The sequence below is a fragment of the Mesoplodon densirostris genome, chromosome 12, assembly GCF_025265405.1.
Source record: "Mesoplodon densirostris isolate mMesDen1 chromosome 12, mMesDen1 primary haplotype, whole genome shotgun sequence".
NCBI lineage: Eukaryota > Metazoa > Chordata > Mammalia > Artiodactyla > Ziphiidae > Mesoplodon > Mesoplodon densirostris.
In genome coordinates, this window is record NC_082672.1 from 8,264,253 (window position 1) to 8,292,200 (window position 27,948).

Sequence of the window (27,948 nt, forward strand, 5' to 3'; positions counted from 1 at the left end):
AATATAATATCCTTGGCCTAAGGAAGAACACAGGATTTTTTATCAAAAATAATGTAATATTATTTAAACCAAAGTTGAGGTCTTAATATTTGTTTCTAAGTACAAAAACTGCCCTTGCGGGCACTATAAAACTCACATCAACAATGATCTTCCCAGAAGGGTTACAGACAACCATCTTCCTATAGCAATGTATGAATGTGCCCGCTTCTAGGCTCCTTGCCAGGAGCCCATGATTCAACCATTCAAACTTCTGCCAATGTGACTGAAGGAAAACTAGACTTCATTATTGCTTTGATTTGCATTTATGCCTGGCTTACTAATGAAGCTGAATGGACCATCTGGATTTCTTCTTTTGTGAATTGCCTGTTCTTAGACTTTGCCATTTTTCTACTGGGTTGTTTTTCTTACCATTTATTAAGAGAAATTCCTACCTCCTCCAGATTAAGTTTCTATGTTACTAGGTTTTTCCCAATGTTCTACTGTCTTTTTACTTTTAACTAATCCATAATTTCTGTTACACAATATGAAGGAGAGGTCTAACGTTGTTTCCTAACAGATAAACAGCTTAATTACATACAAATTTTAGGTTATACGTTAAGTTCTCGTATGTATTTGGATCTACTGTTATACTAACTCTTCTGTTCCTCTGATCTGCTCCAGTTTTTGTGGCTATTTTAAAAATTCACATTTTTTTTTCCTTTTTGGGAAGTTCATGTTAGTTTCCAGCTGTCCTCTAAGAGTCAGGAGTTCAGGTTACCCACCGTAGTTCCCATATTAGCTCTACAACTGTCTGATGTGACCCTGTGACTAGCAGAGCAAGAACCCTGAATAAATCGACAGGCTCTGCAGCTGGCCTGACAGCATTCAAATCCATAACCATGCAACCTCTGGCAAGCTGCTTATCCATTTAATGCTTCAGTTTCTTCATTTATAAAATGAGGGAAATGAGATCATCTACTGCAAAAGTTGTTGAATGAATTAAATGAGATAAGTCTACTTAAAAACGTAACACCTGGCATGTAAGTGCACACCAAATTTAGTTTTTAGTTATAAAACTAAATTTACAATAACAAATTTAGTTATTTCTACCATACAACACGAATCAGCAAAATTAGATCAGGTTCAAGATTATCTGTGACGATGTTAATGTCAGGCTCATTCGCTCCTAGTCGTGTACTTTCCTGAGCTGAAGGACAGGGTAATAACCCCTAGTGCAGAAAGTACACATCAGCTAGCATACCATTCTCCCCCTCAGGGAGTCTGAGGCCCTAGGAAAAGTATGTCATGTGTGTCTGGGGGTAAAATGAGATTAGAAACAGCTGGTTTATATCATCATCAACTAGTAACAACTCATCTTTTTAACTCTCCCTTTTAACCAACCCTTTCCTAGTCCATCAGGCTCAGCTTTCTAAAAACACATTCTATCAGATTACCTCCCCCATTACCATCACAAAGAACCTATAACAGATCCACTACCTACCCCAGAAAATATCAACTCTCCTGCCTGGCTTTCAAAGCTGACCTGACTTGGTCATTCTCAAATTTTGTGTCAACCTCACAAATCACCCTCCTAGTGACTTGTGTGCATCTGGTATACATCTATGTTACATTACACTATACTGTACTACCACAAACTAGAAGACACACTTTCATTAGCCAAAAATACTATAGCCAAGTATTATAATAAAGTCAAGAGGAAAACTACTTTTCCTCTTTCTGAAAACCTAAGTAACACTGGCCAACAGGCCCACTTGTGGCCTCTCTCTCTGAATGGTCAAAAGATCCCAACCAGGAAACCGGGGATCTCATTTCTAAGTTTTTTAAGTATATCACAAAGTAATAAAATTTGGTCCAAGAGTTCAGAACAACCTGGTGCTTTCTCAGATCTCTACCCAGGGCCTCAAATCCCTCTTACTGTCTCCGTGTTGGAAGAGAGGGAAACCAAACACACGCTGGACCTGAACAGGAGACCTCCCAGACCTCACTCTTCTTACTCTAAACCATTACTTTCTAAAAAGCCCCTTTTAACTGTGCTTAGGAATTTCCATTCAAGATGAGAGATGGAGCTGCCCCTCCCAACTCCAAAAACCTACTGAGTTCCCTCTTCTCACTGCTACACTGTCCCTGGTCACACGCTGTCTCCACTTCATGACTGACCCTCACCATCAGACCTCACCATTGAAAATGCCTTGGTCAAAAGGTCACCACCCACCGACATCCATGACATCACATCCAAGGACGACACTGGCTGCTTTTATGTCTGCCCTACGTCTCTTTAGGCATCTGCCCCTTTCCCACTCCACGTAACTTGGTAGGGCCGTCAACCACCGGGATTACCCTGCCAAAGGAAAGGGATACTGACAAAAAAAAAAAAGAGGGCTTTTGGGGAAATGAAATGAGCCCTACCTAGGAAAGAAAGGTTTGTGCTTTTTCCTCTGGGATGGGCGGTCCTTAGGACTATTTAATTTTTAGTGTAAGCCCAAAACCAGTGACCGTCTTTGACCCGATGTGAATACAGACTGCCTGAGACTCAAACCACCACAGAAGGCAGAAAGGTATAAGGGGGAAGGGAGCTAGGTACTAGAGGAAATGAGGTGAAAAGAGGGAGAAAAGTAAAGACAGGGTTTAAGAAAAACATGAGAAGGCAGATCCATGTAGAAAACGTCCTTCTATATCAATAAACACAAACATGCATAATTCTTCATAATGATGGCACAGTATCCGCTAGATGGGAGTAACCTAATCTGGTCTCAAATTGGACGTTTAAATTGTTACCACTTTTAACTCCTATAAAGCATAAAATGCATATTATGTATCATAAGCATATATAATTGTATAGACAGCTGTATATACATAGAGTCATTTTTGCAAAATTGGGATCCTGCACATCCAGTAATTTAAGGGTAGTTTTACTTACCCACGGAACGAAAGCTGTTTGTCTTCAAGTCGTGCACACAAACAGCACTTGATAGTCCACACTGGGCAATATTCACATTTCCACAGATGTTGATTTTATAAAGCATGTTATTTTTGGTATCAACAGCTTCCCATGTATAACTAGAAAAGAAGAAAAGCAATTTGTCACTGTCACTGATCTGCCAATAATTAAACTTCTCTCTAGTTTCATATTCAAGCCACAGTTGCTTAAGATTACCATAACCTAGAAGATACACTTTCATTAGCCCAAAATACTAAAGTCAAACTATGTTAAGTTGAATAGAAGCCAGGGCAGAAACCACTAAATACCACCTCACTCTGGTTCAATCCACCCTGAAGCAGCCTCAAGACTCCATGAACATTGAAATACTTAAAATTCTACCATTAATTTAAGAATATCAGCTCAGAAGTCTAAGTCATTGCTCAAGAATCATGTTGAATTTTAAGATAGTGACCTTTCCAATCACACTGGAATGCTGAAAGGCCAGATGATTGTTTTTAAATTCATCTTAATTAAAAACTAGTTATGGCAAGAAAGACAGTTCTAGTTCTGGTTTTACCTTTTACAGCTACAGTTCAGATCTGAACTGACAAGGTGAAGCTGTGCCATGAGGCAACTGATCCAAAATCAGACAAAATTTACTTTAGGTTGATTCAATGTATCAAGCATTCTACATGCATTAAAACTTGCTGTCTGTTCAAACCTCTGGCAAAGCAGATATTGAGCAACTGCCCATGAACCAAAATGCACACTTGGGACAAAACACAGTTGACCCTTAAACAACATGGGTTTGAACTGCACGGGTCCACTTCTATGTGTATTTTTTCCCCTAAGTACTGTACTGCCATATACCGAACTACATGATCCACGGCTGGCTGACTCCACAGAAGCAAACTGCGGACACAGAGGGCGAACTGTAAAGTTCTATGCGAATTTTCAACGGGGGTGGGCAGGGTAGGGGGGTGGTACTCCTAACACCCACACTGTTCAAGGGTCAACGATAATGCTCTGTCAGTCCTGTCATAAAAATTATTCTCAATTCTCCACTCTTCCCAGGGAAAATGTTGTGTCCATTTTGTAAAACTTCCTCAGCAAGGGTAGACAGGAAATGAGGAAAGAAAATAAAAAGTTCCTCGCAAAACACAAGGATACATTCATGCAACAGTATTGTTGAAAGAAAGATAAATCAAATCAGACTTGCTTCGGCTAGGCCTATCCTGGAATTGTGGAGGGCCTGGGTGTGAGGCCCTGAGGCTGCTAAACCCTAAGTGCTTGTGGATGTGTCAGGAGTACCCAAAGCAGTACCAGCTGGATGAGAGAATGCACTCCCCCAGGAGTCCACTTACCACAGCGGTGACAAAACACGGGGCAACACACCCCTCCCTGACCAGAGCCCGCCTCCCCAGAGCCCCGCCCAGCAATGGAGGAGCCCTAACACAGGGTTACTGGCAGGCAAGGAGCCAAGCACTCTCCTGAACCCAGGTCTCAGGACCCATCCATTCCACCTGCCAGGAAGCCAAGGACCTGGGCACAGTCAGCATGCAGGCAGGGCTGCTCCCCTGGGAGTTCTGACAGCCTCGGAAGTGCGAGAAACCTGAAAAACAGGCTGGGGTGCTTTGGTGAGGGCCCAGCTGGGCTCAAAAGTAGTTACCACTGAACTCAGCTTCTTCATCGGTAACACCTTAGAGATATCGCCCAGAGTCAGGAGAGTTACACGGCCCTAGAAAATGACCCAAATAACACCAGGCACAAGAAAATCATCCATCAAGGCCTGTTTCTTTTGACCTTCACTAACCTTCATTCATTCGCTTCACAAAATATTTTAAGTACTTAGTGAGGAGTACAGCGATGATCAAACAACAATCAGACCAAAAAACCCCTGCCCTCCTGGAGTGTATATTCCAGGGGAGGACAGACAACAAACAGGTAAAGAGATACACAGGAAAATTCCATCTCCTAACACGAGCATGCTTTCACAAAAACAAAAGAGCGGAATGTGATAGGAAATGACCCAGTAGTTACTTAATGTTACTTAATGTTGTTGGGGAAGTCTTTTGAGATCCTACTCACCCTGGGGCTTGAATGACAAGAAGAGCAACCCAGGGGGAGATGCGGAGGGCAGAATATCCAGCAGACTTACTAGCCATTTTGAGGTCCTGAGGCAGGAATAAACTTAGCACGTGGATGGAAAAGAAAGGAGCGAGGTGGATAAAGAGACCGGGAGAAGATGACGTCCAGGAGATGGGGACACCTGGTCACACAGATTAAAGGAAGCAGTTTTGATTTTGTACTTGAAGCAAAGAAAGGCCACTCAAAGACCCACTCTGTGGATCTTTCCTTAAAGACTTAAGCCAGGGTCTTCATGTGCAGAGGATTAGTAAACTTTTCTATTAATTACAGTTAATTAAGGAAAATCGTGAATCTCTTACTCAGGACCCCTAAGCTTTTCCAGGATAGCAGACATCAGATTTAAAGCCAAATTTAAAGCAATGGCACCATTAAAGTGTTCCAGAATCCTAAGAACATGAGAGGTGTGTGAAGGTATTTTAGAATGAGTGAATGAGGAGGAATCAACTCCAAAGACATCCACGTGGTTACTGAAAATGCTACGCTTTTCTTAAAACAGAAACCCACTGCTGTTTTTTGCAGAGGTGATAGTTAAATAAGCTAGAAGGAAAGTGCCTGTGTTTGTGGAGCAGCAAAGAGATGGAAAAGAGTAACATGCGGGAGGTTGTCCTGATTATCTGGAAAGCAGCGTTCCTAGAAAAACGTTGCTCTAGTCAACTATATTTCTTTTCTCTATTTGTATCTCATCATATTTTCTTTCTGTCAAGATTTATCAAAATGATAAGCAGTGGGCTTTCCTGGTGGTGCAGTGGTTGAGAGTCTGCCTGGCGATGCAGGGGACGCGGGTTCGTGCCCCGGTCCGGTTGGATCCCACGTGCCGCGGAGCAGCTGGGCCCGTGAGCCATGGCCGCTGAGCCTGCGCGCGCAACAGGAGAGGCCACAGCAGTGAGAGGCCCGCGTACCGCGCAAAAAAAAAAAAAAAAAAAAGATAAGCGGTTATCAGATTAAGGGGTGAGGACCCTGTGAAAGTACGTGAGTGCTGGGTTTCTTCAGGACTTTCATTTAACCACACACCACAGGGCAGCAACTCACAAATCCAAACTGCAGCACCTGGGCAAAGAGTCCTTAGTCATCTCCCTTAAAAATGGAGAAAGGGCATCTGCAGGCTGTCAGGGCTTGAAACGCTTGGATTCCAATGGACAAGTGTTTGCTTTAAAACAGATACACATGCCCAGTGCCTTGTATCACTAGGAGCTCAGGGATAATCATTCCGTTGAAATCATCGATCTGAAAACTCATGGAGCACACTCCAAAAACTACGGTGTATCCTGGTACGCCCCCAGTTAGATTCAGGTATCATCTAGATAAGCTTTCACTAGTAGGAAGTATTTTTTAAAGATGACTTCATTAAACTTGAAAATCACAGAAATATCTGATATCACTTTTTAAGAAAATTACATGTTTGGAACTAGATGATTCTACACTCCTTGCCAGATTGAAGGCCACATTACCAGAATGGCCTAGGCTGAAACCATTCTTTAAATTTATGCTAAAGTTTTAAAGCACCATGATCATATTCTAGAACCAGAGAATGGATACAGAAACAATAAAAGTACATAGACTAAATAACATTTAATGATACATTTAATGAATAATAATCTTTTCTCCAGAAGTTTTCCACTAGAAAATTCTCTGCGATAAAGTGAACCTGTACAGCCAAAATGAGGAAACCCAACAGTATGATTTATCTAAGAGCCAAGCAACTGAGACCGTTCAGCTGAGATTCCCAGAGAAGTCTATATTCTAAACTACGCTTTTTGGACCTACACAAATAAAGAGGAAAAAAAAAAACTAACAGGAAAAAATGAGACCAACATATTAGACCAAAGAGAAAAAAACTAAGCTGTAATGTTAAAATTTTAAACTTTTAGCAGGAAACAAACCGTGGAATAAAATACCTGCAAGTTCTGTGGAAATGTAGTCTTCATTCAGAGATACACACACACACACACACACACACACACACACACACACACACGAATGTTTTAAATACATCTGCGCTACAAGCATCTCCTGCAGCAGGATAGGTATGAAAGCCCAGTGGTCATTTTCACCAAAACTCTGACACTCATATCAGGTCAAGTCTTCTTCTAAAAGACACTGTGGTTCTATGCTGTCCTCCATCTCATCTGTGAGAAACAGGATGCAAAGAGGTGGCGCAGAAGAACCACAACGGCCAGAGGAAGCGGGTGGTCCACAGGGGCATCACCCAGAAGCCCCGCCCACTTCCAAGTCTTACAAAATTCAGTTCATATCCTCTGAGGAGGCAGCCTAATCCCGGTTAGAAATGTTCTTCTGGACACAAAACCACCTATGTTAGAACCCTGGCTTTGAAAATTAGCAAAAGCAAGCAAGATCCTTGCCATTCTTACCTCATTTTCCAGAGTATAAAATGCCACTAGCCAATGTCGCCCTCGCCCTCTTAAAAACTCCAAATTCATTTCAAAGCAAACCTGACGATTAGACACATGGATACGCATGCAACGCCCCCCGGACCACGTGGGCTGGTCCCTGCTGCGTCCTTAGCTCTGATGCCAGCCCTCCTGGCATTTCCCACCACCCATCGCTAGATCTTCTTAGGTGTCTGGCATCCCCAACTGCCCCGTGGTTCTGGACAGGAGTGTCCCCTGCCCCAGAATGACATATGGACATATATATGGACAGAATCAATATATGCTGGCAGGTTGGGAAGGAAGCCGGTCAGTGAACTAAGAACGCGTCACAGCAAACTCTCAACCACAGGCGCTGACGGCCACTCAGCAAGCCACCCAAGCACCTCACGCCATTAATCAACTCTCCCGAATTCCTCTGCTTCAGAGCCAAAGACTCCAAGGCTCAGAGAATTGAAGCCCCTTGCCCAACATCACACAAGTATGAAATGACAAGGCCAGGCATAAGCCAGGCCTCTCTCAGCCCCACAGGCCAGCGCTTACACTAAGGTAAACTGCCTCATTTACTTGCAATTTTTTTACGTTTTTTTTTTTTAACTTTTCAGAAAATATTTACTTTCCATTACAACACTGAAGCTGGCAAACCATTCCAGGAAACTTTACAGTTTAAATCTTGTCCCAATAGATGCCCCTAAAATGGCAGATCCAGGGCTTCCCTGGTGGCGCAATGGTTAAGAATCCGCCTGTCAATGCAGGGGACACGGGTTCGAGCCCTGGTCCGGGAAGATCCCACATGACGTGGAGCAACTAAGCCCGTGCACCACAACTACTGAGCCTGCGCTCTAGAGCCCACGAGCCACAATTACTGAGCCTACGCTCTAGAGCCCGTGAGCCGCAACTACTGAGCCCACGTGCTGCAACTACTGACGCCTGTGTGCCTACAGTCCGTGCTCCACAACAAGAGAAGCCGCCGCAATGAGAAGCCCACGCACGGTAACAAAGAGTAGCCCCCGCTCGCCGTAACTAGAGAACGCCCGCGTGCTGCACCAAAGACCCAACGCAGCCAAAACTAAAATAAAATTTAAAAAGTAAGTTTAAATAAAATAAAATAAAATGGCAGATCCTGTGTGGCCTGTCGATTTCCAGAGTGAGTGAATGCATCTGAGCACGGCCCCTAAGGAGAGGCTGTGACCTTTGTGAAGATCCAGGCTACCCTAAGTCAAACTGATCAACAGATGAGACACTTTTCTGAGCTCAACTTCTTGCCTAAGTTTTCAACTTCTGCTACTATTTCCCCCCATCCCGTCCAGTTCTGCTTTCTCTTTCTCACACTTTGAATTGCCACACACCAGAGGCACTGCCTTCAGCAACCTGTCTTCCCTCATCCAACTCATTTCCACGGAAAGAATATCAATTCCCTCAGCCCCCTCCTCCCCACGGGCTGCCCTCACCTCACTTTTGTATCCAGGCCGGTTGAGAATTCCACTAAGAAGGAACACATCTATATTGTTTTCCCCGCCTCAGATTCACACCCTCCTTTAAAAAGACTCCTGAGCTCAGCAGAACACTGCCCTCCGAAAACCTCAGCCGAGAGTCCAATAGCGTCATCAGTTAACTGGGAAACATCCTGCAATCAAACCATCGAGCCAGCAGGGAACAGGGCAGAGGACAGAGGTCACACACGAGGCAAACCACTTTAAGAGATGTCTGATTTTAAAGTGAGTTCTGGAGACTTCCCTGGTGGTCCAGCGGGTAAGACTCCACGCTCCCAAGGCAGGGGGCCCGGGTTCGATCCCTGGTCGGGGAACTGGATCCCTCACGCACGCCACAACTAAGAAGCCCACGTGCCGCAACTAAAGACTCAGCTCAGCCACAATGAATTCATTAATTCATTAATTATATTAAAAAATACAAAAATAAAATGAATTCTGTGGCTGAGATATGCCCTGGAGGTGGACAATTCATCTCACTGTATAAGGTGAGCACACAGGCTGTCGTTCCCTTGGTTAAAGAAAACTTGAGACCATCTGCCCCTGACTGTAATCCCACCGCCTCTGCCGAAACTACCCTGGACGATGGCAGTCAGTCTGCGTCTATCCATTTTAACCTCCTTTGGTTTACATTTCATAATATCCTGAAAGGTGTTGGCAGATCACCAATTAGAAGGAAGTACACAAGTAGCATGCTTGTGTCAACCACCCCAGAGACAGGAAGGCACTTCTACTTTCCCAGTCCTGTTCAGCAAATGCCACATTGAGAACGCAACCTGGTCAAAACGGGACCACGCTAGAGGCAGCAAGGAAGAAGCAAGTCTAACCGACCATCACAAGTGCCCAGAGATCAGAAAGCTTCATGAAGAGAAACACAAAGCCATCTCCGCTGAATGCGGTGCAAACGTCTGTCCAAAAGAGAGCAGTCAAAAGAAAAAGCCGGGCTTCCCTGGTGGCGCAGTGGTTGAGAGTCCGCCTGCCAATGCGGGGGACACGGGTTCATGCCCCCGTCCAGAAAGATCCCACATGCCGCGGAGCGGCTGGGCCCGTGAGCCATGGCCGCTGAGCCTGTGCGTCCGGAGCCTGTGCTCCACAACGGGAGAGGCCACAACAGTGAGAGGCCCGTGTACCACAGAAAAAATAAATAAATAAAAAGCCAGAAGGCTACAACTGGACAATTATTCTCAACTATGTGACACTGGTGTGTTAATGTGACACCTCTCAAGTTTTCATATATTATCATCACTGAATACCTGCAAAACTGCAACACCTTGCAAATATAATTTGGGGTTCTTTCTAAATTTTTAAAAGAGCAAACATCTAAAATGAAGTATATAAAGTCCCACTATAAAATGTACGGTATGCCCAACCCCTCAAAGAAAAGGAAAAAAAAAAATCTTAGAAAACCGAGTCCCTGGGACTTCCCCAGCGGTCCAGTGGTTAAGACTCCAAGCCTCCACTGCAGGGGGTGCAGGTTCGATCCCTGGTCAGGGAACTAAGATCCCACAAGCCACGTGGTGTGGCCAAAAATAATAATTCTTTAAATTGATAAAATATTTTTAAAAAGAAAACTGAGTCCCTTCCCTCCAGAACAGCTCCATGAACCTTCATCCTGTCCTTTCCTCACATGTTGCCACACGGCCACACTCTTTTGAAATCTTAGTTCCCCCACGCACCGTGAGTCTTGGGGTTATGGTAATGGCCATGTGGCTATTAAACACTTGATTACTGGCCTACAATCATTGGTACATAAAGCAGGATAGAGGTACGATGTGATCAGTAACAAAATCAGTAAGCATGTATGAATCTATAATTTGGTTTCCTTTTTAAAAAAAAAAAAGTTGGTGATATACAAGCTAAACTCACGTAGCATGGTCACTGGCTAGAGGAATGTTTTTCTGAATCTAGAGTGAGCAGCAAATACCAAATTTGGGGGACGAGGGGAATGCAAAGTCTTTGCAACCTGAACATCAAAAAAGATTTCTCTGCTTCTGGCCTGCATCCAAGTCCTCTAACAGAATATTCAGGAAACATCTGGCTCAGTACTGCCCCTTATCATCATCAGATAGTTTCTCACCTCATACCTCCAGACCACCAACCTTCAAAATCTGCAAGAGTCTCCTAAAATAGGAAGAGGGGAGGGAGTGGTGGGAAATGGCAGAGGGAAAGGTCATGGAAAGAGGCAGGGTTTCCAAAATGGACATTTGCAGCAGAAATGTCAAGAGCATAATGTAACCACTGTTGTCGATAACTTTTTGCTGCCGACACTAAGAGAGAAAAATCTGATCTGGCCCAATAAACATGCACCCTGATCTGGCCCAATAAATATGCACCCTGATCTGAAGGCCGGGGGACACATGAGTTTGACACAGCATCATGGCCAAAGCTTATATAGGAAGTACTTCACTTCCTATTCTAAGAAACCCACAAAGCTGTGGATAAAGATATGGAGCCAGCAAAAAAAAAAAAAAAAAGCAAGGAAATGCCAGACTTTTAGTCTCTGGTTTTCCCTGGTAGTTACGCAGGGTCTGGGAGCAGGAAGCCAGTGTCTGGAGAGGGATCCGCTGGAGGCGAGGCTCTAAGTCAGCGTTAGGGCCCGAGGCACCAGGGGGTTGGCAGGGATGCTTTTAAAACCCGCATCACAGGGCTTCCCTGGTGGCGCAGTGGTTGAGAGTCCGCCTGCCGATGCAGGGGACACGGGTTCGTGCCCCGATCCCGGAAGATCCCACATGCCGCGGAGCGGCTGGGCCCGCGAGCCATGGCCGCGGAGCCTGTGTGTCCGGAGCCTGTGCTCCGCAACGGGAGAGGCCACAGCAGTGAGAGGCCCGTGTACAGCAAAAAAAAAAAAAAAAAAAACCCGCATCATCAGTGAGTGACCAGGAGAGGTCACGTGACCTAGAGGCAAGCTCCCCCAGAAAGGTGCCAGGACGACGGGGGAAGAAGCCCACACACCTGGGCCTGAATCCTGCCCCACCCTGACCAGCCCTGTGGGACACACTTAAGCTCTCTGAGCCCCGCCTTTCCAGTCTACAAAGTTGTCTACCTCACAGCCACAGCGAGGAAAACCAAGACTGGGAACACGGAGCTTTTGAGACTATTACGATCTAAGCTCTCACCTGGATCAACAGCAGGACTCAGACTGCCTAAAAACTGAGTTCACCAACTTACCTTGGCGAGTCCATCCTAAAGGACTGTCACATGACACTGCCAGGCCCTGGAGAGGAGAGGGAAAGGGACGGGGGGCAGGCCCTTGTTTGGGGGCCATCTCCAGGAGCAGCTCAAGACAGAGACCGGGGGCTCTGGACACACACGCGCTCACGCACACACACACACAGATACGCGCACACACCAGCCACCTCCTGGGACGTCTCAGAAGACAGAACAGGCACTTGGGAGCACTCAAGCCTGCACCATGCAGCCACCAGCTGCCACCAGAACAGCGGTCCGATGAATCGGAAGCTTGTGGAAAAGGATAGGTCATACTCTCCCTCAAGAGGTTTCACTGCACTGCAAGGCTGGGCTTCTTAGTAAATCGGCAAGTGCCCTCCACAACAGAAATCTACCACGAAGGACCGGCCTGTCCTCCCTCTGCTACACCTGCTGCATTTTTGTTCCCATCAACTCTATGGTACCAGGATGCAGGCCAGGATTTCAACCCGAAACCCTGCTCGCTGAGGACCTTTTTAAAATCTGGATGCTCTCATACTTTGTTCCTCAAATGCAGAAAGAAGGGTTGAATTACAGGCTAAACCTCCTCCTTAATTATATGGAGGTCGGAATTCAACTGCCTTTAACGTCAACCCAGCCCATGGCAGAGAAATCAAACCTTAAGGCTCGGTCCCCTCACAGGCCATCACCAATGTCCCCCAAACCCTCCCAGACCTGGTACCCTTCCTTCGGAGCCCTCAGTACAAGAGAAAGTCTGCCTTCCTAATTTCCGGGCAGTCAGCTCAGCTGGTTAGCTGGCGATACTGATGAGGCCGCTCTCTGGGGGGAGTTCTTCACAAAGGCCAGTGATGTGGTCACAGGAGAAAAGTCTCTGCTTTCAAGATGCTGGGGTCATACAACTCAGAAACCCTAACACCCAGCTGGGGACCGGAAGCACAGTGCCACGTCAGCTGTCACCTTCCTGCGTTCATCTAAAAGAACAACTACATCCCCCCACCCCTCCCCAAGCACTTTCCCTGAATGACCTGCGAACACTATCACAACCTCCACCCAATCTCTCCAGGCGGTCCCTAAACCTGCTTCCCCCACAACCCTGCCCATCTCTGAAAATGGAACTCCATCCTTCCAAGTGCTCAGACCAAAAACCTAAGAGTCCACCTTTCTCCTTCTTTCCTTACATCCCATATCCAATCATGGGCAAATCCTATCAGCTCCACCTTCAAAGTATACACAATCTGACCACTTGTCACCACAACCCTGGTCCAATCTGTTATAACTTCTTACCTGGTCCATCAAAAATACCAGCTTCCCCTCTAGGTCACTCCTGTGCTCGAAATCCTCCCAGGCTCCTGCCTCCCTCAGAATAAAAGCCAGAGCTGTACTTTTTCTTTTTCATTTTTTTTTCTTGAAGTCTAGTTGATTTACAATGTTAATTTCCGCTGTACAGCAAAGTGATTTCAGTTATACGCACACATACGTTCTTTTTCAGAGTCATCTTGATAGCCTGTGGGACTTGGCCCCCAGCTAATCCTCTGCTAAACATTCCTGCCTTCCACCCTCTCCCTTGCTCATGGTGTTCCAGCCACGTCAGCCAGCATCCCCCCCGGAACACTGATACGTGGGTCCCTCTGCCTAGAACACCCTTCCCCTGTTAGACGCGCAGGTCTCCGCCTACAGCAAGACCTCGGGACAGTGCACCCTCCATGAAACAGCTCCACCCACAGACCCTCTCCCCTGCCTCAGTCAGCCCGTCCACCCAAGTGTCTAACTCACACGGCCCCCTGTAAAGGATCCACTGTCAAAAGGCAGAAGAGAGAGTCTTGTGGGCTTCTCGCTTTGTTTTGTGGTAACACTCCTCCGGCAGACAGCAGGTGGATGGGCCTCAGAGGACACAGAAGGTGGCTCAGTGGAGGCGTGCCCTTGTCACTTCTAGGAAGCCACCCCTTCAGCACGTCCATGCTGGTGGTTTGGGTTTCTGTTTGCAGGCCAGGGGTGAGGGGCCAGGAGTGCTGGGGAGTGGCTTTCAGTACAGAACAGTGTTTTCTAAATGTCTAACTGGTTTTCAACTAGAGAGAATCACACAGATGGCAACAAATTAATGTCACACACGATCGAGACCCAATGGGCCGTCGACCCCTGGATGAGCTCTCCGTGTGCGCTCCGCATGTTTCATCACCACACACACGTATGTGCGAGGAATATTCACAGCATTAAAGCACAAAGGCTCTGATTTAAACGACGGCTCCTCCCAGGGTGCCGCCGGCAAAGGCCACGTTTCACTCTTGCCACATTCCTTCGTCTTTCCCTGGTCCCTCCATATCCTGAAACAAAACTAGAATTGGTACTTTCACGACCTCTGATTTCCTGCAACTCTCCTGGCCCCCAGTGAACAGTGACACGTGCAGGACACTGCTCCCTCGCCCTGGGGAAGCTGCCCTCCACAGGTTCACCAAAGGATCTAAAAGCAACAGCAAAATCCCACTGAAGGTCTCTGGTCGATCTGAGAGGCAAGTTTCATGCTCCCAGAAACTAGAGGGACTGGGATCTCCCCACCCTGCACACAGGCCGCCCCCTCCCCCGCGCTGGTTACCATAAGGACAGAAATAGGCGCGTGACACACTGCTTTGGGCACCTCAAAACCCCAGCAGCAGCAGCTGGTTCTTAAGTGGTACAGCAAAGTGGAGCTGACGAAGGACTTTCACATCCATCCCGCCGGCCCGCATTCTTGCACCCGCTCCCCACCTACAACAAACGCCCCGGAACCTAGCACCCACCCGTTCCAGGGAAGCCGGGATGGGAGCCCCTTCTGACCACAGACACCGTGCCGAAGTCCTCTGGGCCTTGAGGGCCCCTACGAAAGACAAACAAGGAGGCTCTCTCTTCTCCCCTGGATGGTGGACTAATGCAGCCACCACAGGAAGGAGGGCGATGCCAAGAAAACGGCAGGAAAGGGCCTGGGGCCGCCTGACATATGGCACCTGGCGCCCGCCCAACCCTACACCTCCTTGTGCAAGCGAACTCGAGTTGGGCTTTCTGCTACTCAGAGCTAAAGGAATCCTGAAGGATACATACCTCGCAACCACAGAATTCTGGATGCAAAATGGACCCTGAGAATCACACAGCCCAGTGGTTTTAAAGTTTTTTTAAATGATGGAGATGTTTCTTTCTCAAAAGGACTCTTACATGGAGTGCCAATGGCTAGAATGGATAAAGACGGAATGCCCTCTGGTTGAGGCAGAAAGCCCTAGGCACTAACGGAGAAGCCGGGGGTTCAGAGTAACCAGCTAAAAATATCACTGACCTAATGCAGAGACTCAACATATAGAAAGAAAGCAATCACTGCCGTCACCACCATTTGTGAACACTGAGGATGGCCAGGCACTTGAACGCACTCTGGTTCTCATACCACCCTAAAAACATGATTAGCACCCTGATTTGACACAGAAGGAAACCAAAACTCAGCAGATCAGTAACTGTCCAAATTGAAAAGCAGGACAGTTGACTTCCAAAACTTCACTCCCAGCCCTCTTGGGGAGGAAACGGAGATCCAGAGAAAAGAAGTGATTTGCCACACCAGCACAGTAACCCAGCTCTCCCCACTCCACCTGCAGGCAGCCCTCACTGTACCCTGCCAACCGCAATCAACAGAGATCCAGCAGCTGTCTCCAAGCAGGAACAGGGCTGGGTGTGATACTTAGGACAGAAAAGCACCTCAGACCAGCCACACAGACACACCAGCCAGAGGAACGCCCTGCCCATCCCCCGGTCTCCCCCCAGCAACTTGCAGCCAAGCTCCAACAACTGCTCCCAGCTCGATCCTGCACAGCTGCACAAAAAGAGGCCACAAATGTCCCAGAGAAGGCTTACTGCAAAGAGCACGATCAAAAAGCACCAGTCGTCACAAGGGCACCAACACCATGAAAATGAGATGCCAAATGCCAACAAAGAAACTGGGCCCAAGGAAAGAGAATTAATAGAGCAATCAGAGCAGAACTTCACAATACATCTTCCAGGGGATGAGGAAAGCTGTGGCATCCATGAAGAACAGGCAGCTGTGAATATGTATCAACTCTAAACCTTGTTGGAATTTTTTTAAAAAACAGGAAAGTTGAAGAGCTTATGAACAACAGGAGAATTGCTAGCCTGGGAGACAGAACACAAGACATTCTTCTGGAGCCCTGACCAAAGTGGTAGTCAGACACAAAGTATAAAAGAGAAACCCAGCAGGGCAAAATATACGTTATGATAAAGAACGGCTGAACAGCACAATTAATGAAACTTTGACCCAAGCAGAGAACATTTTTTCCAAACACACAGAACACTATTAACTTGACTAGGTGCTAGGCCACAGTTTCACCACATTTACTGCCCACAATGCGGGGGGGGGGATTCCATTTACCTGGGGAAAGAAAAGATTTTTAAAAATTAGTGGGTCCAGGAAGTTTAAATAGTTAGAACTTTTGGGTACAAGAAGGAAATATTTAGAACTGAAGGATGAAAAAACTATGTATCAAAACCTAAGTAGGGCTTCCCTGGTGGTGCAGTGGTTGAGAGTCCACCTGCCAATGCAGGGGACACGGGTTCGTACCCTGGTCTGGGAAGATGCCACATGCAGTGGAGCGGCTGGGCACGTGAGCCATGGCCGCTGAGCCTGTGCGTCCAGAACCTGTGCTCCGCAACAGGAGAGGCCACAACAGTGAGAGGCCCGCGTACCGCAAAAAAAAAAAAAAAAAAAAAAAACCTAACTAGCAACACGGAGCAACTAAGCCCGTGAGCCATAACTACTGAGCCTGCACTCTAGAGCCCGCAAGCCACAACTACGGAGCTCACAAGCCACAACTACTGAGCCGGTGCGCCTAGAGTCCGTGCTCCCCAACAAGAGAAGTCACCACAATGAGAAGCCCGCACACCACAACCGAGTGGCCCCCACTCGCCGCAACTAGAGAAAGCTCATGCGCACAGCAACGAAGACCCAATGCAGTCAACTATAAATTAATTAACTAATTAAAATGCTAGTTCTTTTGAAAAGACTAAAAAGGGTAGAAAAGTCTTTAGTAAATATGTTAAGGGAAAAAAATCAGGAATTAAAAAAATGTACCTACAGATTCATAAAGTATTTCCAAAAGCAAATATGTAGCATGCTACATATTTATATGTGAATACATAATTAAAATGACAATTTCCTCAGAAAATATAATCAAAATTGGCTCAAAAAAAAGTACAGAATCTTAATAAATGAAGTAGATGAAATGGAAACCATAATCAAAACTCCTCTTCCACTACATTCTACATCCACAAAGGCACCAGGCCCAGATAGTTTTACTAGTGAGTTCTACCAAAATTTAAGGAAGAGAAATTGTCCATCCTATACAAAAACTGTTCCACAGCATATAAAATACTAAAAGCTAACTGGCTCTCTCCACAAAGCAAACATTCTTTATACTAAGTTCAGCCAAGAATAGTACAGCAAAGAAAATTATAGCCCAAGCTCACTTAAAAACACAGTTGAGGGCTTCCCTGGTGGCGCAGTGGTTGAGAGTCCGTCTGCCGATGCAGGGGACACGGGTTCGTGCCCCGGTCCGGGAAGATCCCACATGCCGCGGAGCGGCTAGGCCCGTGAGCCATGGCCGCTGAGCCTGCGCATCCAGAGCCTGTGCTCCGCAACGGGAGAGGCCACAACAGTGAGAGGCCCGCGTACCGCAAAAAAAAAAAAAAAAAAAAAAAAAACACAGTTGCAAGCCTCCTATATAAAATATCAGGAAATAGAAACAGATCTATTTCTATTTCACCTTTTCCTCACATCATACGTAAAAATTAACTTGCAAAATTCATCACAGGGCTAAACATAAAGTTAAAACTATAAAACTTCCAGAAACAAACATAGGAAAGAATATTTTTGACCTTAGAGTAGACCAGTGGTTCTCAACTGGAGGTAATTTTGCCTCCTCCCCACCCCCTGGGGTCATTTAAAAATGCTGAGGACATTATTGTTTGTCACAAATGGGGGGAAGGGTTGTTCCTGGCATCTAATGGGTGAGACCAGGGGTGCTCTTAGCAATGCTAAGGACAGGCCCCACAACAAAGATTTATCCAGGCCAAATGTCAAATGTGCTGAGGGTGAGAAACCTTGGTACAGGCAAAGATTTCTTAGGCTACAAAAAGCACAAACAATTAAAAAAAAAAAGATAAATTGAAGTCCATCAAAATTAAAAAATATCCTTTCTTCAAAGGATATATTAAGAAAATAAAAAAGCAAGCCAAAGACTGGGAGAAAATACACATTATACATACCTGAGAAAGGACTTGACCCATAATATATAAAGAACTCTTAAAACACAGTAAGATGACCTCCAAAAAAGTGTGTTAAGGGATGACAAGGAAAAACAAAAAAAAAATTTTTTAAAGAATCAATACAAAAGATATCCAAATGGTTGATAAGCACATGAAAGATGTTCATCATTAGGCATCTCAATAAATACAAAAAACGATGTTCAACATCATGAGTCAGCAGAGATGAAAATTAAAACCACACTGAGATACCATGAGACACGCACTAGGATGACTAAAATTAAAAAGACCGATAAGATCAAGTGTTGTTAAGGATGTAGAAACACTGGAACCTTCACACTGCTGATGGGAATACAAAATGTCAGTATGACAACTCACTCACTCCCCATTCACTGAACAATCCCACTCCTAGGTATCAAAAAAAAGCGTATGTCCACACAAAATCTTATACACAAATATGCACAACAGCTTTGTTCATAATAGGCAAAGACTAGTAACATTTAGATTAGTCTTGGGTCAAAAAGAAAATCAAAACTAAGACTACACATTATTTAAAATTGCAGGACTTCCCTGGTGGCGCAGTGGTTAATAATCCACCTGCCAATGCAGGGGACGTGGGTTCGAGCCCTGGTCCGGGAAGATCCCACATGCCGTGGAGCAACTAAGCCCCTGCGCCACAACTACTGAGTCTGTGCTCTAGAGCCCGCGAGCCACAACTACGGAGCCCGTGTGCCACAACCACTGAAGCCTGCCCGTAGAGCCCGTGCTCCACAACAAGAGAAGCCACCACAATGAGAAGCCCGCGCACCGCAACAAAGAGCAGCCCCCGCTCCCCGAATCTAGAGAAAGCCAGTGCACAGCAACAGAAACCCAACGCAGCCATAAATAAATAAATAAATAAAACTGCAAAAAAAATTTTTTTAATAAATAAAATAAAATTAGCAAAAATAAAGGGAGAAGGACGTCTGTTGCTGCCCCCCTGGGGGGAGCAGCGGTAGCCAGCGGTCTTCTGGATCTGTTCCGTGGGTGGTGTCTCCACTCCAGCGCTGGCCCTTCCCAGTTTTCCCCTCTGCTTAAGAAATGCCTAAGGAATACTTGGAGAATAAATGAAGCCTGTGTCACCTTGCCAGGATTAAAGGGGAGGAGACACCATTGTCTGTCCCTCACTGGTCATGAGCCAGCTACGAGGAAGATACAAAGGACCCGCAGGTATACCAGATCTCAGCTACCTCCACCTCCATGACCAGTGGGGGCACTACCAAGAGGGCTCATGGCTGGGACAATAAAAAGGAAAGAGAAAAGAAAAAGGAGAAAAAGAACAGTGTCTGCAAAGGAACAAGCTCCTTTCCACCATCCGTCCCAGTTCTTTGACCCTTATGAATTTTCTCTGCCCAGCACAATACAGTTTTATATGCCAAGATCAAAATAAAGATGAGACATCGAAATTATTTTACTCGACCCCATCTTTTAAAAATCCCTCCGTGGAACACTGATAAAAGACATGAAGCCCAATCAGGAATTCATTTCCTGGGAATCTGTCAGGATGCTGTTCTAAGAATTAAAGCATGTGGTCTAACATACCCCTAATTAACAATCTTGGGCTACACACACTTATTGTTGCAAGAAACATACACAAATGGATGTGGTCCAGGTTCAACATGTGGCCTAAATTAGGCATATAAGCACTATTCCTTCAGAAAAATCACAGGGAAAAAAAAATATCTCCTTAGAAACATCAACTAAACCAACCTCAACTCCCAGCTGGCTTCATTATTCTCTTGTCCTCAATGTAACAAAAACTTTCCAGTATTTATACCCAAACAGTTGGGGGAAAACTTGTTCTGAATAAATTTTAAGGTACTTAACTACCTAAATCAAGCCAGCCCAAAGCGTTACTTTATAACTCGTACAAACTGTTAGAACCGCACTCGTTAAGAACGTTCTTAACACCAAAACAAAGGGTGGAAACTAACCGATGACATACGTAAGATGGCCTTTTACAAAATGTATCTCACACAGTAAAGAGTAAAGCTACGGACAAGTGGAGGGCCTTCTGGTCACTTTCGTGACTCTGAATGGCTGCCCTCTGCCCCCCTCACCTCTTGCTCTCGTGGGTCCTGCCCCAGCGACCTTTGGACACCCCTCACCAGCACAGCCCTCCTTCGGGCCCCAGGCCCTCCATGCGTGCCAGTCCCACGGGCAGTCACACCGACCTCTGGATTCAAGTGCTTTCTTTCTACTACACACCACGTCCCAAAAAATAGGTGAGTGATAAGAATCACCGACTTCTTCCACAGCATAGGACTCACCTGGTGCGTCAATCCTTGTGAAGCTTAAAAAACACACAACTGAGGCTCTCCAAAGAACAAGCACTAAAAGTGCCGAGAGAGCAGATACACTTTGGGAAACTTGCCTTTGTCGTCCCCGCTTTTCATTGTCCAGCTCTCTCCACAGACACAAAGATATTAAAGCTGCTGCTGAGTCAGTTGCTTCGCTGTTGCCTTCATCCCCGCCATTAACTAACTGCAAGGGGACAGCCCCCTGCCCACCACCCTCACCCCAGGAGGTGTCAGAGCCACACGGGTGCCCTGCAGGCAACCCTGAAGCAGGCCCAGACCTCCCTCGTGTTGGTCCTAAGGGACTGCAGGTGAAAAGTACCCTCTCAGGTTCTAGAGAGCTGGGCTTGGGAGGAGAGGTTGTTTTCCCGGAAATCCAACTCCCTTTTCCAGCGACACGAGAACTGCCTGCCAGGGCTCTAGCTGATGCTGGGTGGCATCTGGGCACCCCAAACCTGCGCCTGAGGGGATCTGGAAACCGCGCCAGGCACCAAACCACCAGGAACAGGAGAATCTTCCACGGAAAAACATGTTTCTCATTACAAGCAACCAATTTACAAACCTTTGGAACGTGACCCGTTGTCTATGGGGATTGCTACCACCACCAAGCTGCACAAACAGCAACAGCAGAAGTCTGCTTTTCACACTCACACTGAGACCTGGGGAGCTATTTACAAGTGGACGCCCAGAGGTGGAATAAAAGGCAGCTGAAAACATCCGGCTTTGGTGCTACTTGGTAGAATTTTTCAAACTGCATTTAAAAAGATGTTCAGCCCATGTTCCCATTCAAATAGGTGCTAGAGGGAAGGGATTTTTTACCCAGTGTTACCTCATTCAAGAAAACCAATTTTTTTAAACCCCTTCCCCAAGGGTAAAAAAGAAAGAAAGAAAGAAAGAAACAAGTCTTAATAAGGATTTAAGCCAAGAAATCCATTTGAAACAGGAACAAATAAAAAGAATTCACTTTGCAGGTAGTGGGTTTGAAGTGTAGATTTTTAAACACAGCTCTGGGGAAGTCTCAAGGTGAAACCACAGAGCAGTAACGGGAAAGAAACGTGCACAAGCCCAGCTGTGACCTGCCTGGGGCTGCGGTCCTGAGGAAGGCTGGCAGAAAGGACCGAAACCAACGTGAAAGCTCTCCTATGACCGCAGAGGGCACATGCTAAATGCATATCCCCTCAGAACACCGTGGAGCATTTCCTAAGTTATGCCCATGTGTGACCATGAGGCGAAGCATTTCAAGATACAACGGCCATTTCCTACTGGACCAAGAGGCCGAAGTCCACCTGGAGATGAGGTTCATAAACCAGGTTCCAGGCGCTGGGACGACTACCACCCTAAAGCAAAAGTGAGGGCCCCTGCCGCAGCCACGGAGTAGGGGTCTGCCCTTGAGGCCAACTTTAACCTCAACTATTAAGAAATCAATTCCAATTTGCTAACAACACCAAGACTTCAACACCACTAGCCCAGCTGAGCTAACTTCTCACAGATGCGTTTGGTCACAGCAGCCATTATTCCAAAACTTCCTCCTTTAAAGGTCAGTTGCAGCTTGACCTTGTGTCAGCTAGGGCCCTTTTCTCTGTAACGGGGGCTTCCGTGAGTAACCATCTTATGGCGGCTAACTGGCCCACGAACTTATGTGCCGTAAACTCTCCCTCCCGCCCCGCTACCCCTTTCCAAAAAAGGGAAAAGAAAGAATACGGGCCTTTCCGTTTCAATTGCGAGCTCAGCCTTACTCTCCTCAGAGTAATAATTTCTCCAAGTTCTGAATTCAGGGGTAATAGGACCATCTCTGATGCCAGGGAAGAATATGAACCCCATAAACGCTACCACAAACTCAAAATTCAGCTCATAGTGGGCTAAACCTCACTTCATTCTGCGAAGTAACTTGCTAACACCAGGGATAACTGTTGACTGTTCACTAATCTTCCAGAACTTTTCATCCTTTTTTTTAAACCAAAGTTTAAAACATAAATAAAAGTTGTATTTTCCATCATCCTAAACAGTCCAGAGAAAGTTGGTTAGAAAATTCTCGGAATTGGCAGTTCCCCAGCCCCAGGACTCCCGGCCATGGCAGGACACTAACAGCCCTCATTGGGACGTGCGATTATACAATCATGGTTCCCAGAGCAAAAGACTCCACTAGAATAATCCACCCGGAGACAATGACATCATGTGAACAACTAGACAGGAAGTTAGGCTCGGAGAAGTGAAGGGTGAAGTCTTGAAAGCCAATACTGGATGACCACCCTCCATTCCCCCGATCCAAAAAAAACCCCAAAAAGTCACCTTCTGCAGAAAGGCTACTTTAAAGAAAAAATGGAAAACCCACATGGAGGAAAGCAATCAGCAAATGAAACCAAAACCCCCCCAACTCCACGGCCATTGGTGCGGGTGAGTCTTTCCACACTAAGGGCCCCCTCCAAAGCCCCGCTGGTGGAACTTTGAGGAAAACGTGGAGTGGGAACAAAGCAGAGCGGTAGTTCCTGCGTCCTCCAACTTTCGCAGGCACACCGCTGAGATGGCAAGCGCTGGGCGTGAGGTGGCCGCAGTGTGTCACCCGGGCGGGTGGCGGCGGCCGGCCGCTCGCACACAAAGCCACCCTGGACTTAGTGACAGCCACAAGTGGTCCGACGACGGACCCCAGCCAGCGCCGGGCCGCCGGAGCCCCCGCGCCCCCCGCCCGCGCCCATGACCCCCAGTCTCTTATCCTCCGCCACCACGCGGGCAACTTTCCCTCGGGGACGGGCTGAGCAAGCCCGAACCAGAGGCGACTCGGGTACCCCGGCCCCTCCCCCGAGCGCCCCTGCCCCCCACCCCGCCCGCCGTGCGCTGGGGCACCGCGACAGAAGCCTGCACCCAGGCGGGCCACCCACCTGCACAGCTCGGGGAACTCGGCGCCCTGGGTCCCCGCGGCCCCCGGGGCCCAGACCAGTAGCAGCAGCTGCAGCAGGAGCAGAGAGCGCGGCGGACGGCCGGCGGGCGCGGGCCCCAGGTGGGCGCTCCGGCCGGCAGCGGCCCCCATCGCACCGGGCCCCGGCTGCGCGGCTGGAGCGGAGCTAGCGGCGCGCGGCTGCCGGGGGCCGCGTTCGGGACATGGCTGCGCCGCCAGGGCGGAGGCGGGGGCGGAGGCGGAGAGGAGCGCGAGGAGCTAGAGCAGAGCAGGAGCCCGAGAGGCGCGCGGCTTGTCTGGGCTCAGCTGCGGCCCCGGAACGGGTCACGTGACCTCCGGGCGGCACCGCCCCCTCCCCCGCCCAGCTCACATGACTCGCTTGTTCAGGTGATCCCCGCCCGCCGGGCTCCGCCCAGGCCCGGTCACGTGAGCGTTGCACGCGCTGGGCAGGAAGCGGCGCGGTGGCCTCGCGGGCGCAGGTGTGGGCTCGAGGCCTGCGTCCCGGCTGTTGCCACGGCGGGGACCCGGCCACCGCCTCAGTTTCTCCCAGCGCGCACTCTGGGTCGCGATGTGGGTGCTTCCCAACTTGGAGTCTCCGTTTCCCACCCTCTACCGTTAGGGAGGGGAAAATAAGGCTTAGACTTAAGGTGCCGTAAATGCCACCGCACAGCCCTGTTATTTCGGATCTTTGATGAATGGGAACCCACTTTTCTTGCCCTACGGAGGTAGATCGCGGAGCCCTACACGGGGCTTTCCAACCATTGCCCAGAAGAGCTTCTCACAACCTTGTGTAACAATGTTATTTCCCAAGCATGGGCTTCCTACAATAAGGGAGGGCGGCACCAATATAGGAACTTGAAATATAAAGGAGGCAAAAATGTAACTATAAAGCGAGTGCCACTCAGCAAAGCTTTATTAATCCCTCTATTCAAATATTTTATTAAACCCATACTATGTGGCTGACTGAGCTAGGCACAATGAAAATACGAAGGTAAATCCGAAAAGACATGAACTCAAAAAGTTTACCTTACAGAGAATAATCTGATTATTATACAGAATAATCATGATGGTAACCGCTCATCCTTTTTAATGCTTACTCCATACCAGACACTGTGTTAGCACTTAACATGCGTGAATCCAGGAACTGTGTTATAAATGAGGAAGGGAGGCACAAAGATGTTAACTAACTTACCCAAAGCCACTTTGATGTAGCAAAGCAGGAATTCAAACACATACAAGTATAGCTTACATTTATTGAGCAGGTAATTATGTGCCAAGTACGGTTTTGGTGCTTTGATTTAGCTCAGTTAATCTTAACACAATCCTATAAGAGATGTATCTTTATAGCACCCATTTTACAGATAAGGAAACTGAGGCACAGAGAGATTAAAAAGCTTGCAAGTCACACGGCTAGTAAGCGGAGAAGCCAGGGTTTAAGCTCAAGCTAGACAGTCCCAGAGCGTGTGGCTTGGCCATGAAGCTATATTTCCAAAGAGGAATATGGCCCAAGAAAGGAAAGTTGGTGTGATGGCTCAAAGGGCATGCTCAGATGTCCAACTGTGGGCATCATGAAAGGGTTCATATTTTGCAACTCCAGAGTTATAATTGATACAGGCAAAGATCTTCAGTGGAAACTAAAACCATCAGGTGAAAAATAATTGCAAACCGGAATATTCACTTTGTCGCAAAGGATATTTCCCTAATAAAGAAAAATATATCTTTACAATGGAAAGGTCTAGTAGAACCACCTTTATCATGAAATTAAAGTTCATATCACCAAGATTTGGTAAAACTAACATTTTCTGCTTCCTAAAATGATGCAATGAAAAATACTGCTAAAGGATAATATTTAAAAGAGAGTATAATCATGACTCAGATGCAGGTGTAAAATGAACATGTGTCAAAGATAATACTTAACTCATTAATGTCAGACCACTAACATGTTCCAACTGGTTCAAAAGAGAATCCAAACACAATCCAACACATACACGTGCAGTCAGGAATGCTGAAGTTAAATTGCCTAATAGATGGAAGATTAGTCAATGCTCATAGGTCCAATGGATGTCAAAGGAACAAAATTTGCATTTCTAAAGACAAGAATCCTAGACATTACCATCAGTATTCCACAATTTAGAGAGTTGTAAAATAGCTCAAAGATAATGAAAGGCTCAAAACCCCATAGAATCATCTAAAGCACAAAGTTGCATTAGACAGCATCTAGCTTTCCACTGAAGTTACCCAATAATTTTTTTGGTCCATTTCAAAGTCTTTCACAATTTCCCCCTGTAGTACACAATATCACTTATGTGGTGTTATTGCCAAGATGTTTAACCTAAATCTAATAAAAAATAAAACTATCAAATCCAGATTGTGAAACATTCTACAGGAAAACTGAACTGGACAATTCCAAAATGGCAGTGCTCTGAAAGACTTCCCCCCTTCCCTCCTCCACCCCCCCCCCAAAAAAAAGCAAGAGTAAACAACAGACTGAGGTCAGATCTGACCAGGTAGCTGTTTATAAATAAAGTTTTACTGGAATGTAGCAGCATCCACTTATGTATTCCTATGGCTGCTTTTGCCTACAATGGCAGAATTGACTGGTTGCAACAGAGTCTAAAGTATTTTACTAACTGGCCTCTACAGAAAAAGTTTGCTAACCCTTGTTCTAGATCAGTAGTTATCAAAAGTGTGGTGCTTGGACCAGCAGCTTTGGCATCACCTGCCAGCTTGTTAGAAATGCCAATTCATGGGCCTCACTCCAACCTGTTGACTCAAAATCTTTGGAGATGGGCCCCAGAAAATTGTTTCAATAAGCTTTGTAGGAGATTCTCATACACATGATGGTATGAGAACCACTGTTGCAAAAGGTGAGTGAGAGAATTCCCAGGTCTCTGGAGAGTTCCTGGGATGGGCTGCCAAGTGAGGGTCCTTGGCTCCACTCAGGAAAGAATTCAAGAGGGAGCCATAGTAAAGTGAAAGCGAGTTTACTTAGAGAGATACACATCCCATAGACAGAATGCAGTCGTCTCAGAAGGTGAGAGTGGCCCGGGGGTGTGGAGGTGGTTAGTTTTTATGGGCTGGGTAATTTCATAGGCTAACAGGTGGGAGGATTAATCCAACTATTTTGGGGGAAGGGGTGGGGATTTCCAGGAATTAGACTACCACCCACTTTTTGGCCTATTACAGTCAGCCTAGGAATTGTCATGGCGCCTGTGGCTGTGTCCTTTAGCATATGCTAGTGTATTACAGTGAGTGTATAATGAGGCTCAAGGTCTACTGGAAGTCAGATCTTCTGCCATCTTGGACATAATTGGTTCTAACCAGTTCTTGTTGTATCCTCAAGGGGCTGTGTCATTATTTTAATGGTTGTGCCCTGTCGCCTTCCCTCTTGTCTCACCACTGTCTTAAATTAAAGGAAAATAAAGAGGCAAGACAACAAAATGTGATGCATGACCCTTAACTGGAGCCCAGATCCCTAAAAAGGAAGGTGTAAGGGACACTTGGGATAACTGGGAAAACTTGAATGTAAATTGCATATTAGATACTCTAAAGTCAAATGGTAGAGGGCATAACTCTCCTGTATTTCATTTAAATTTTGCAGCAAACCTTTGAGAAAACAGAGACTTGGAGATGTGGCTCAAGACCCCATGTTATGGGTTGTATTATGTCCCCTAAAAAGATACGTTGAAGCCCTAATCCCCATTACCTTGGAATGTGACCTTATTTGAAAATACGGTCATTGCAGGGTAATTTTTGTTAGCTACAGGAGGGTGGGCTCAGTCCAATATGACTGGTGCCCTTGTAAGAAATGGTGTAGAGACACTGAGACACACACAGAGAAGACGGCCTTATGAGGATGGAGGAGTGAGGTATCTGCAGGCCAAGGAATGCTTGAATGAAAACCACATGGGAACACAGAGAAACAACGCTGGCCAAAGATTGCACTAAATCCTGGGCTTATGGAATGTGCTCCTTCCCTCAAGTAGTTTATGATTTAGTAGGGGAGATAGTCAATTTTAATATAAGTTTGGAAAAATTGTATTGGGATGAGCTCCTACAGGATCTTAAATGGGGACCTAAGAAATTTAGATTTAATTGGATATAAAGTGAGGAACAATAATGGCTGATAAAATACTACCTATTAAAAAGTCACTGTGTCAAAAACCATTCCTGTATTTCATGGTTTACTCTTTATAGAATCCTCTGAGCATAGTAATCCTATCCACGCGTAAAACATGAGAAATTCAGGTATAAAGAAATTAAATACCTTCCCTGAGGTCATGCAATTAGTAAGAGCTTCACTGTGAATGATATGATC

At 46.4% G+C, this 27,948-nt stretch overlaps 1 protein-coding gene across 1 annotated transcript in view; it reads right to left on the reverse strand.

Moving 5' to 3' along the window:
- IGF2R (insulin like growth factor 2 receptor) overlaps positions 1-23,961 on the reverse strand; it is a 110,186-nt gene extending 86,225 nt beyond the window's left edge. Inside the window, exons 1-2 of the mRNA XM_060115321.1 lie at positions 23,614-23,961; positions 2,918-3,057 (exon numbers count right to left, since the gene is read on the reverse strand). Of these exons, the coding sequence (XP_059971304.1) occupies positions 2,918-3,057; positions 23,614-23,762 (289 nt within the window). The 5' untranslated portion in view covers positions 23,763-23,961. The remainder of the gene's footprint in view (positions 1-2,917; positions 3,058-23,613) is intronic.
- Between the last annotated feature and the right edge of the window lie 3,987 nt (positions 23,962-27,948).